This window comes from Ochotona curzoniae, unplaced genomic scaffold (genome assembly GCF_017591425.1).
Source record: "Ochotona curzoniae isolate NIBS_2020 unplaced genomic scaffold, NIBS_Ocur_1.0 scaffold_3208, whole genome shotgun sequence".
In the NCBI taxonomy this organism is placed as follows: domain Eukaryota; kingdom Metazoa; phylum Chordata; class Mammalia; order Lagomorpha; family Ochotonidae; genus Ochotona; species Ochotona curzoniae.
In genome coordinates, this window is record NW_024467106.1 from 42,479,512 (window position 1) to 42,492,603 (window position 13,092).

At 37.2% G+C, this 13,092-nt stretch overlaps 1 protein-coding gene across 3 annotated transcripts in view; it reads left to right on the forward strand.

Moving 5' to 3' along the window:
- The window catches only part of SLC24A2 (solute carrier family 24 member 2), a 222,486-nt gene that overhangs the window by 121,989 nt on the left and 87,405 nt on the right, over positions 1-13,092 (forward strand). For all 3 annotated transcript variants that reach the window (XM_040962972.1, XM_040962973.1, XM_040962971.1), the window contains exons 2-3: positions 7,262-7,300; positions 10,564-10,672. In XM_040962972.1, the coding sequence (XP_040818906.1) occupies positions 7,262-7,300; positions 10,564-10,672 (148 nt within the window). The remainder of the gene's footprint in view (positions 1-7,261; positions 7,301-10,563; positions 10,673-13,092) is intronic.

The window sequence follows — 13,092 nt, forward strand, 5'->3', positions numbered from 1 at the left end:
AATGATTTTAGTTTCTTCTTGGTCTCTTGGGAAGAAAAGAACAGAGTGAAAAGTGGAACTGTTTTTGTCCATACTTTTCATTCTTCTTTAAATTTATAGTGAGGTTTCTTAATATTTACTCACTTTCTAATTTGAAATAGTGACAGAGCAAGAGTGAGAGCAAGAGAGAAAAGAGGAAGAAAGAAAGACAGAGATACAGAAAGATCATCTGTAATTCATTCCCCTCGATTCCCCTGCAACAGCCAGTGGTCAGCTAGAAGCCAGGATCTCCATCCAGGTTTCCCACCTGGGTGGCAGAGATTTAACTACTGGAACCATCACATAATCAGGAAGACAGATCAAAAACTGATTCAGACACCCCAGAAAAAGTTCTGGTATTTAGTAAGTATGCAGTAAATAGTATCAAATAAATATTATTAATTTAAAATGCTTTTATTTCTTCATAACTTGCTATTCAGAATCTTTCATGCTTTAGACATTGAGGGATTATTTTTCATTTTTGCATCTTATTCTTTCCTTGAAATGAAGAACACTTGTCCTTCAAGTGTCAGAAATAAATTAGAGACTGGGCACTCCAGTGCTCCTAAATAAACCAAATATAGCCTAGAATCTTAGGGCCTCAATGATAAACAGATCCACCAAAGGGTCGCTATCATTCCCACCCCACCCCCACTGCTGAGTTATCAGCTCTTTAATGCTAGAGCAAGTCAACTTGATATATTGAGAAGCTAATTTATGCTGCTACTTGCACTTAAGCCATTGTGAAGGTCAGAAAAAGCACCTCCACAACCTTCAAGTGGCAGAAATAATAATGAAAAATCACAATTGTAGGTGAATCTACATAATGAGGGCAGAAGAGACAAAAAAACTAGAAAATAACTCCTATCATTTCTCTCCTTGTGGTATTAGCTTTTTATGCCAGAAAAGCACAAATAAAACCTGTCATTCTAAATTCATAACAATCACTAGGCAATTTTCTGGCCTCTATTTGAAATCAGAACTCATAAGTAGTTCTTAATGTATATAAATTATCTTCACTAAGTTTGGAGTTTATGGCCTGCAACATTTCCCCCTACATAACACTGCATAGGAAATTGTACTTTCCTGTCTCCGCAACAGTTAGGGAATCTTTCAAGTCGAGTTTTCTGAGTTAAAGTCCCATCTCTGCCTCTTACTCTTCACATACAAATTACCCAAACTCCATCAACCTCAGGGCTGAACTAATACATAAATGTACCTCAAAAAATTCATAGAAAGTAGAATTTAAAAATAATTTTATTTTGATGCAAGAAGTTTTGAAATCCATGCAAATAAGGAATCTCCAAATTTCATAAAAATGCATACTATAAAAAATTTAAAATTATCTTATCCCAAAATAAACATGCTTTAATTCCATAATTTTATAGACTTTTTGAAATCCTTCATACTTAAAACACCTAGCACACATTATTCTTTCCGTCAATATTATCCTTTATTACTGGAATCAACTGCATCACTTCAACTTTAAAAAGTAAGTTTTTTTATAAGATTTATGTTATTTTTATTGGAAATGCAGATATACAGAGAGAAGGAGATACAGGGAGACAAAGATCTTGCATCTGCTGGTTCACTCCTAAAGTGACACAATGGCAGAGCTGAGCTGATCTGAAGCCAGGAACCAGGAGAGTCAGGAGTTTCTTCTGGGTCTCCCACGCAGATGCAGGGTCCCAAGGTCTTGGGCCATCCTCCTCTGCTCTCCAAGGCCAAAAGCAATGACCTGGATGGGAAGTGAAGCAGCCAGAACATCAACCAGCACCCATATGGGATCCTGGCAAATGCAAGCAAGGATTTAGCCACTAGGCTACCACACTGGGCACTAAGACATCCTTTTACGTTTTTCTTGAAAGAACTAAAGTGCTCATGACTGGATTTATTAAGCAGTTTGCTTTTTTACTAATTAAAGGAAATTTGTATGACTAATACCAGCATATAAACAGCAGATTATGTTTGACGGGCCTATCACTATCATTCATTAACAATTATGAGGATTTCTCAAACAACAGTGGTTGTTGGTTTGTTATTCCTTAATTAAGAGAATTAACACCAATGCTTAGGGTCTCAAGAACAGAAGCAGCCTAAGAATCTTTCTGTCTCTCTCTATTTATAAACTAAAGTTTACTGACTTCCTTATACCTACTTACTATGAAAGAGGAAATAGTCCATTAAGTGGTAGAGTTGAGCAATCACCATGACTACTAATCTAGCCAATGAAGCAAGCAGCTGAGGAGATGTAGGGTGCTTCCACAGGCAGACACACATACTCTTGTCCTGGCTTGTCTCATGCACATATACCTCTGGGTTGCATTTTAAGTAAACACAATTAGGGACCCTGGGAGGTGAAGAAAGTGAATCCTATCCTTAAGGAATTTAAAACTTCCAGTCTTAGGGAAATTGCCTGGAGAGTTGGGTACAGGCTACACACAATGCAGATTACAAATTCTATGGCAGGCATATTAAGACATCCTTTTAAAGGAATGTGCTTCTACTCCAGTGGGATGCACCAAACAATTATTTGGTGTACAAGGAAAAAATACTAAGACCTTTATTTTTTATCTTTCAAAAAAAAGAGAAATTATTTCATGTTTACATAATGATCAACAGCAGCATATAAATTAGAAAAGTGGAAGTAGCTAACTATTCATTTTATGTGTTACTTAATATGTAATGATGGTTTATGATCAATAAAAGGTGTAAAAACTGATGATACACCATCGAGAGAAGTTAACCTGTTCATCACAGTTCCAGGCTGAATCCTAATGATAGTTTTGCCTGTTTCCTTGAGTATTCCCAAATTGTATTTCCTGACAGTCTTGAAGTGGATCAAAGCAGATGTCCCCTGTCATCTGCTTTAAGCATTTGCCCTCTCCTGGGGCAAATGTTTGTCCAAACTGTAAGGGGATCTTATTTCCTTGCTTATCCAAATCACAACCTTCAACAGATACCCATGATCCCAGGTGCAAACACTGAGCAAGTTCACAAATCATCTCTGACTAGCGTTGCTTCCCAGATGCTGGGAGCACCTGGCCCATACTGTCATCTAGATAGAGAACGATGTAGCAGACTGAGCTCTTGGCTGCACCTGTGATCATTCTGACCCAGATGGTCTCTTCTTTCACTCACAAGTCTTCTTACCAAGACCAAGTAATGGTGTTGGCTGGAGACACCCCCTGCCACCACCATGAGAGTTTCAGAAATGGGAGGAAGGCACCCGTGTGGCCCAGGCCTGGATTCTACCTCCTTTGAATTTTCTGTCTTCCAGAGAATCTCCTGAGCATGCCAAGCCCACTAAAGTACATGAGATATGACTGTCAACCCAGCCTCCTCAGCTCTGGGCCCCTTAGTTGATACTCACTCTTGGAAAATGGACACAATTAGATGCCAAATCCAGGAACTAGACACTGCCCTGTCATTTGCTCTCCCCTAGCTATCAACCTGGGACTTGCTTGAGTTATCAGTCTCTGGGTTTCTACCCAAAACCCTCACATATTCTTGTCAGGAGAGTCATACCATCTCCCACAGAAGCTATCATTTTCCTAAATCCAGTTCCTAACTCTGAACTTATTTTTCTCTTATACTCTGTGGTATTCTCCCTTGGCATTAACCATCATTAAAATACAGCTAACACACAGGATTTAGTATATGCTACAAGTTGATCTAAGCATATAAAGATTAAGTAACTTGCTCAAAGTCACACAGCCAAGTTCAAAAAAGAAAACAGAAAAATGAACTTGAGCTTTCTACACCTAAGTTCCATATGCATAAATCACTATGTGGCATTATTTCTCATATTATATTTGCCTCTTCCCTTTCCCAGTTATTTAAAAAGGCAAAACACTGTTCTGAATTGTCCCTACGTAATTTCCCTTTATCTACTCTCATTTGAGGGGATATCTATTTTTCTCAACTATTCTACTATTCCAAGTATTTCATGATCATAGGATTTATTTAAATTATCAGAATACCTAAGCATCATCAAAATGTACTTTATGAAGTTGTTTTAAATAACCAACAAAAATTGCCTTGCATACTATAAACTGACTTAATAGCTCTTTTCTTGTATTTTAAGGGTATGAAAAAGCTCAATGCATAAAAAGAAGGTCAATATTAATCCTTAAAATCATGTCATTCTTCTTGGAAGAGGTTGTCTTCTGCAACATTTAATAGATTGAAATAAAGTTGTCAAATATTCAGTGGTCCAGAAAATGGATTCATAACACCAAGGCCAACCCAAAGCCCGTTGACTGTACACATTAGGACCATTTCTTCATCACCTTTGCTAGTTACTTCCAGTATAGTTAAAGCTCCTTTTTTTAAAAAATTGAATTCCTAACATAATCAGAAGCACAGTGCCAGGATTCTAAAGCTGCTTCAGGATGCAATTAGAGCAAGCCAAAGTCAGGACACATTAGGAATTATCAATAGATGTGTGTGAGCCCCTGAAAATAAGCAATTACCATCATCATATGTCACATTCCTCATCTCTTTTGCATTGGGGCTACAGAAAAAGGAAATGAAGGAGCATGTTAATGGCCTCAGCTGCCATTTGCGTTTATACCTAAATTTACTTGTTGTAAGCTGATGTATATTCATGTCTGCAAATCACACCAGAAAGAAAACGAATGATGTCAACGTCTGCTCACATTAAACAGTAGGAAATTTTGTAAGGGGTTTCAGACTTTGCACTCAGTTTTTTCTTTATGAAATCTATGTACAATGAATTTTTTTTACTTCCACTTATTGTGCTTATGATCCTGCTTACTTGTCAGAGAACAAGGAAGTCATTGGGGTGGATACTTTTTCTACTCAGATCAAAATACAAGTTTGGGGGTTTTTAATTCCTTCATCAAATAATTTAAATATATTTTAAAATGCAAACTCGCAGCTGGTGATATTTTTGTTCGTCGGAAGCCCACCCTCTTCCTTCTTCAGTTTCGTACTGTTCCTTCATGTTCTATGCCATCAGTGCCATATCAGTGCTGGCTCATAATTATTTGTCTCCCATTTAGTGACAAGGTGTAAATTTGCTGACTGAAGAGGCATGCTCTGACAGTTATTCTCAATGTATGTGCAAAGGCTGGGTTTGTCACACCGGAAAAAGTCCCTGGAGAATTATTTTGTAGAGTGTGGAGTCATTTGCTGAGCTGTCTGATATGGATAGGAAAAATATGAAAGGACCTGCCAGGGAGAAACAGCAGCAGGCAGGTCCCTTCTGAGCAAAAGAGGAAATCAAAGGACAGTTTCAGGTCCATTCCAGTTTCGAAGCATGTTCTTGAGAATGAATCATCTGAGGTATTTTCTTATTTGTGTTTTTATAGAAATCACAGAGCTAGAGCTCCACGTAAGAGGGTTAAGGCAAATTTAGTGATGTCCTTGGGCTGTGCTTAGAAATTACCACCAACACAAAACTCTTTCTGTGCTTGTCTGAGGCAAACAAGTTCTTCAAGGGTCTGTGAAAATGTTTGAAACCAGAAGGGAGAAATAAATATCGTGGTAGTGACTCCAAACTCCAAAAACATATCTCCCATAAAAAGATCAAGATTATAAGATGTCTACTGCACTATCCAAACCTTTAATATCAACCTGATTAAGTGTAAGAATAATTTTTAAAAAGCAAATTATGGATTTTATTTTGTTACATCTAAAGATTTTGAGCATGCTAAACAAAAATGAGATGTACATAGTTGGTATTTAAATTTCTAAGATATAAGCATTGTAAATTATAAGTATCTCTTTCAGTTTTTACCCAAAAAAGTCTATTTTCTGTGATATGTGGAAGCGTCTTAACATTTTTTGCATGACATGTGAGACAGGACCTAAAAAGGAGAGTCTAGAATCTGCATTTTTTTAACATATTGGTTACTCAATACCATGTCAAAATACTCCATAATGTTGTAAATTGTTGATGTTATGTTGAGGCTTTTAATTGGAGGAGATGATATTCTGCCTTCAGAGATGGTCTCTCCAAGAAACTGTTGAATTTATCTGGACTATGCTTAGTATATGCTTGCAATGAAAGAATCTTGACTGGATTTGAACTGTAATACTGCAACAAGGTGGGGGAATCCACCATGGGGTGAGGGTATGGAGAGGGACTGGGGGAATCCCAGAGCCTATGAAACAGTGTCACAATATGAAATGTAATTAATTTAAAAAAAAAAAAAGAGCTCTGCCCTTGAACCATCTTCTTCAGGTGTGTGACTATCCTAAAGTTGCGTATCAGCTAGGAATCTAATGGAGAATATCAAAAGGCAAGATAGGAGAAAGATGAAGGTGCCTTGCTGCTGTATGCATCTGTACGTGAAGCAATGTGACAAAGGCAGTGTTCTATACACAAGGGAATTCTAAAGGTACCTGTACATCTTTGGCAGGATCGCAGAGGAATATCCCACCTCTGTAACAGAAACAGAGTTCATTCTGAGTTGAGGAAGCAAAGCCATCCAGTTACATTTTGATGGAATTCCAACTGCCTCCTTCTCTGAGTTGTATTTTCTCCCAACAGATGACCAGACCCGTATACATGCATGTGTTCCAATCAACCTTGCCCAACTGGGGAGAGGGTTTCCATTTTTAGAATGCAAAATTTAAAGTGGTGCGGGCAGGAGAAAAAGTGGATTGTCTTATTGCCATGTGTAATGATTCTGGTCTTTAATTCAGTAACCTGTTTTAGGTTTTATTTGATTCACAAATACCCAGGGTAATGAATGCTGACGCCCTCCAAAGCATATGGGAAATGACACTTTCTTGTAATGCTACCACCACCATCACTACTAATAACACTAATTACATAGACCTAAATACTATTATCTTCTCATATTACATAATAAAATACATAAAATTTTAAAAATGTTTTTTCACTTAACAATGAATCTTGGATATTTTCCATGTCAGTAGATGTTTATTTGTCTTGTTCACTTTAATTATCTCATGATATCAACGATATAGCTAGATCATAATTGATTTCATTTCCTTCTATTCCTGGGCATTTCAGCAGGCCATTCAACTTTGACCTTTCATGAAAATGAATCAATGGCTTCAATAAGCCATTGAATGCTGGTTAGAAATATGTACTCTGAGCATTTTGTTTTAGTATAACTCATCCTTGCAGGCAGCAAAAATCAAATCTTCAGATTCATGCATGATAGTAAACGAAAATCTTAACTGTAATTTGTCAGTTATTTATTTCCTTGTCTTTTGTGTTTTTTTGCCTTTTCTTCTTATGCAGTCATCTACAGCCAGGGACAAGGATGAACCAACTCTACCGGTAGGAAGCAATGGCCCTGTCTGCACCTGTTCATGTGCCTATGGAGAGTGTGGAGTCAGGGTTGGGAGGAAGAGGGGCATGTGTGCTCGATAAATCATCCTCCCTTGGAATATTTAAGTGATTTAATCCACTTATGTGTTTGTATGCTGTATCCTATAATTAGTGACAATGAACACTGACATGTGGTGAAAAAATATTTCTGGCTCTGGATTTCTAAAGTTTGAATTCTGTTTTTCACTTGGTGAACTGTGACAGGCCTTAAAAGGGTGAAATATTCCTAAGTTATATTCCAAGGGATTTTTGCTGATGTATGAGGATAGTATTGGATCTAATACTTGATATCTGTTTTCTTTGTGTCTATGCATGCATATATTTTTATGAGAAATTTCTTTTGGCCCCATCAAAAGAAATTCTGCATGATATCAATATTGCTAATATAAATATAATGCTTCCGTAGGTATAATTTTATTCTAATGAATATGTCCCCAACAGTGTTTTCCAGTTTCTCAGAATAAGGACCACAGTAACACTGGTTAGCACATTTTTCAGTTCCTGTCCAATTAACACAACACATTTCATACTGCACAGCATGACAAAGAAATGACCTTAAGAGTTTTGCATTCAGCCAACAAATGGTGATTGCATTTCAACTTTAAACAAATCCCCTAACCTTGCCTCTAAAATATTTTGAACCATAAACATTTGAACCCTCTATAATTAAATAATAAAATACATTTTCAAATGTAGCAGACATCTAAAGCTGAGCTGATGATATAAATTACCTCACCCTCCCTTCTGTAATGCTCACAGCAAAGATACAACATTAATCGAGAATCTGTAGGCTATGCCAGTCGCTGTACCGGGCTAAGAATACAAATACAGTCTTTCTTGGAGGAGTTCATGATCTTGTACACCATCAAAGCATGAGTTAATCCCCTCTTAATCCTTTCCAAACCCTGATACATGGGGAATACTATTTTTAATATATACTAGAATAAATCACTAATTATAAAAAAATTATACTAAGAAATTCTGGTTCATCTGTGTCTCCCATAGTGAGACATATTTCAAGTACACTATAGTTTTTATGTTTAGCACCAAATGTGTGGACCATGATTATTAAGTGTTTTACAAAATAAGAGACCAATGGGAAACTGATTGGAACCCTGTCCAGGAATTCTTTTTAGTGTTAGATTCAAGTCTTATGTGTATCTTGAAGCTCTAAAAATGAGGTCTAGGGTGTAATGTTTTCTAAAAGTATCTTACTGTGGCATCTCTTATGTACTTTTCTTAGGAAACCCCCTTATGTATCTGGAATATTTTGGAAAATCCTATGATATATGATTGGAAGACTTAACAAAAAAAAATTATGTTATATTATTTATATTTACCTTAAAATTTTTTCTAATCATTTTCTTCTTCCTGTATCTGGGGGAAGGGGAATGATAAAAGGAGAAACCGCAAGAAAAAGGAACTTTTGAAATAATGGTCTCACCCACTTTCCCCTAATCCTCAACCCTTCCCACCCTAATCAACTAGCTAAGCGTCATCAAAAATAAAACTTATATATAGAGACAGAAATGCTCCATTAAAGGAGAAAATGCTTCATGAAAATTCTAATCAAGCTTTTGGACTGAAAGCTCAATTAAAAAAATAATTTTCCTGTATTGCAATACCTTCCTCCCTCTTAAGCCTGTCTATCTATGAAGTTTGGTTGCTTCTGAACATCTTCTGCACAAAATTAATGAGGGGGAAAAATCAGTTTCTGTTCAGAGTTTTTTTTAAATCTGTCATAATACAGAGGGTTTAGTTTTTATTTTAAGATTGCTTTCAAAAATAAAAGAAAGTGTGCTGGTAACCTCATCTCTAGGAGCTCATTGTTCGTCTCTCACCTACAAAACATCACAGCTAGCAGGAGTTGTACGAAAGAGCTCCCCCCTCGACCTACACGCACGCAGGCGCACACACACATACACAAATTCAGGACGGTTCATGATAGCAGCTTCCATCTTTTCAAATGTCTGCTGACATAGACCATACTGCTTTCTGAATTAGAACCACAGTCCCCATGGTAGAGATAAGACACTCTCGAAGTACAAGATGAGCCTTTGGGGAACAAGGGGAAGACATTAGTACCTCTATCACTTGTTTTCTATATCACTTTTATATAACACTTAAATTGTATAAACAATTTATTATTTTTTTAAAATGTTCTTATATGCTCAATTTTTAATATGTCTATTTACATAGACATGGACATAGATAGGTATAGAAATAAGTATGAGAATACTGCAAAAAGTTTGTGCCTATGAAATTAAAACATTAAGTATGATGCAAAAACATGTTTAAATCATAGATAATTTTTTAAAGATTTATTTCATCTTCATTTGAAAGGCAGAGTTGTGGAAAGGAGAGAAGGAGAGAGAAAGAGATCTTTCACCTGCTGATTCACTCTCCAAATGACAACAACTCTCACAGCTAGGCACATCTGAAACCAGGCACTTGGTGTTTGTTCTGAGTCTCTCACATGGGTTCTGGGGCCCAAGGACTTGAGCTATCCTCTGCTGCTTTCCCAAGTCTCACACAGGGAGTTGGATCAAAAATGGCGCTTCTGGGACTCGAAGCAGCACCAATGTGGGATGTTGGCACCAAGAGGCATAAGTTAAGCCTGCTATGCCATGGTACCAGCCCTACATTTTTAAAAATTTTAAGCTTCTATGACCTTTTTAAAGATTCCATCATATACACAGATTTCAAAATTTTTATTAAAAATTATCTCAATTCTATATTCCCACAAATGTTTTGAAATTCTTTCATAAAAAGACACTGAAAATTTTGTCCAAAAGAATCAACAATCTAAAGATTTTAGGGATCACATAGCAGACCTGGGGTCTATTTTATCCTTAATATTTCTGTCCATGTGACTTGGAAACCAAATTTCACTTCTCTGAGATTTAAAGGGGATAATGACAGTGTGTGTTTCATGGGGTTCATCTTGAGATAAACAAATGGATGTGAAGCATAAAACATGTTGCCTAGCACTTACTAGTGTCTGCAACAATGGAAACAATTCATTTAGTAGGAAAGGATGTGAGAACGTCAAGCCCTCAGGGAAGGTTGCAATATATTTTAACATCTTCAATTCAATAATGTGCGGTCTTGTGACAAAAACAAATGAACACCAGACAAAGTAAGAATCTTATGACAATACACTTGCTTTTTTTTTCCTGAGAACTAACAGCATCTTTGGTTTCTCTGCTCAGGCTAAGCCACGACTGCAGCGAGGTGGAAGTTCTGCCTCCCTCCACAACAGTCTCATGAGGAATAGCATCTTCCAGCTGATGATACACACACTTGACCCACTCGCTGAAGGTAAACACACTGGGCTTTGATTTGGGCGTTTTGGGGAAACAGAGAATGTTAAGACACTTTTTACCATAATATATTTGTGTTGTTATCACACAAGCCTGCTAACATCCTCTTGTTTAGCATCTGCCAGAGGAAGCCTTGAACATGCTTTATCTACAACAGCTCAGTTCATAATTGGTGGTTTGTGTACCAGGTATAGCAATGTGAGGTCCGTATGTTGATTCTGTCTTTTTATGCCTCTGGAATAAATGCAGTTGTTGTTATAAGGAAGAGAGAATAAAAAGGTTTCCCTCCCTTTCAGCTACAGTAATAAGCTTCTTTACCATCCTTTCTAAGTTTCAAAACAAAGTCGTTTGTGAAGATAAATTATACAACTTAAAATGAGAGAGCAAGAAAAGAATTCCATGACTTGAGAAGGTGGTGAGTAGTTTGGATAATGATGCTGACAGTAGTACAATAAATTTGTATGGAATCTTGGGTACTGTGGAGGGAGGTAATGTACATCCCAGCATCCAAATAGCCCACTCTAAGAGAACTGTTGAGCACTCTTTACTGGAGCCCCAGAAGAGCAGGGTCACCTCACGGGGTGAGCCCATGAACCATCCCAGAGAATCTATCATTGTGTTTCCGTTTCACACAAAATATTCATTGTGTACATCTCCTAAAGAGCTAATTTTTCTGGTAAATACACATCTGCTATGTCAAATAAATGTCAGAGTTTTGCCTATATCAATGAACTCAGATATGACCAAGTCTGTTCCCTCTCTATTCTTGGGCCTTATTGTACAAGGAATCATAGGAGTACAGCCTGGGAAACAGGAATATGCCACTGATTGAACACACCAAATCTGATTGTCAATCATACAAGAAAATGAGAGCTCTCACTTAATATCAGCGTTTCTAAGACATTTCAAGATACCAGCAATCAAGATATTCAGACAATGTAGAGACAACAACGCCTCCCCAGCTCTGATCTTCCCTCCCTAGATAAACACTTCCACCCTGAATGACAGAGCAGGATAATAGGGTCAAACCTTAGAGCCAAGCAAGGAGCGTTTAAATTATGAATTATCTATCTCCTTTATGTCCCAGAGAGTTGTCTCTTGGATATTTCCTAAGGATCTTTGCTTTGTAGATCCTGGGCTACATTTACAAAAGGTCATCTTTAGCCAGAGCCATCCTAAATAACATTACTCCATTTACCCAGAGGTCCATTTGATTAGAGGATTAGACTGTCACCAGACTTACCTTTCCCCTGGAATTCACCTCCAGAAAAGGAGTGAAAGAATCACCAATCAGTTACTTTAATTCTTTCCTTGCCACTAAACAGTTGTGTGACCTTGGGCAAGTTAAAATCTCTGCAATGCTGGATTTTGTCATCTGTGATAATTCTTAAGTTTGTTTGGAAGTTTACAGTTGACAAAGCATTTTAACACCCATAAATTTGTCTTACACTAACACCTCATAGCTAATAAGATTCTCCTCTGACAAAATATTGTACCACCAATGTAGATCTCAAATGTATCTACTGCTTTCCTTCTGCCAGTACTTTCTTTCAAGTTCTTTTTGTTGCTTTCCTGGATTCCCACAGTAGCTTCCTAGCTGTCCTTTCATTTCTTCCATTGCCTCTACCTATACAGTAGCCCAAGAATTCTCACGAACTGCAAATCAGGTCACATCACTCCTGTTAAAACTTTCAGTGGTTTTTAAGTCTCTTCAGAAAACCATTACTATGGTCTACATGATCTTCCTCCTGCTCCAAAAATTTGGCTTACCTTGTTTGAGGTACTCAGGCCTGTGTTCTCAGAAACCTCTTTTTCACTCCCAGAGTCTTTGTATTACTGTTTCATCTACAAAAACACTTTCTCTTCCCTTTACCCTATTCTGTATTTATCTGCTTGATTGCTGCCCGTTTTATCACTCTGTCCAAATGCTTATCCTGACAATCCAATATAAACAAGGTCCCAAATCCTCTTCTCTCAATTTATTCTTTACTTTTTCTTAACTGCTCACATCACAATTTGTGTATTTCATTACGTGTCTCCACCAGAACATAGGCTTCTTAACAGCATTAACTCTGTTTTATCACTTGTCCCTAAAGCTTACCAAAGTATTTAGCAAATATCTTCCTGCTAAGGCTGAAAAAGATTAATCAGTTTGACCAGAGTTACAATATTAACATACCTTCCACAATTTCAAAACCCTCTAAAGTGATACAAGTTCAAGTTTAAAGGTGGAATCTTTTTGCTTGTTTTTATCCACCATCTTCTCTACCTCATTACCCTAGAGGTTCATGAGAGAAGGAAAATTGTATCTGTTCCAATTCCAGCAAGTGACAGCATATGTTTATTTTTGGCAAGGCAGTTCTATATAGCAATGGAAAGGATTCTAGACCCCAACTTTCAAGGTCCAAATTCCAATTC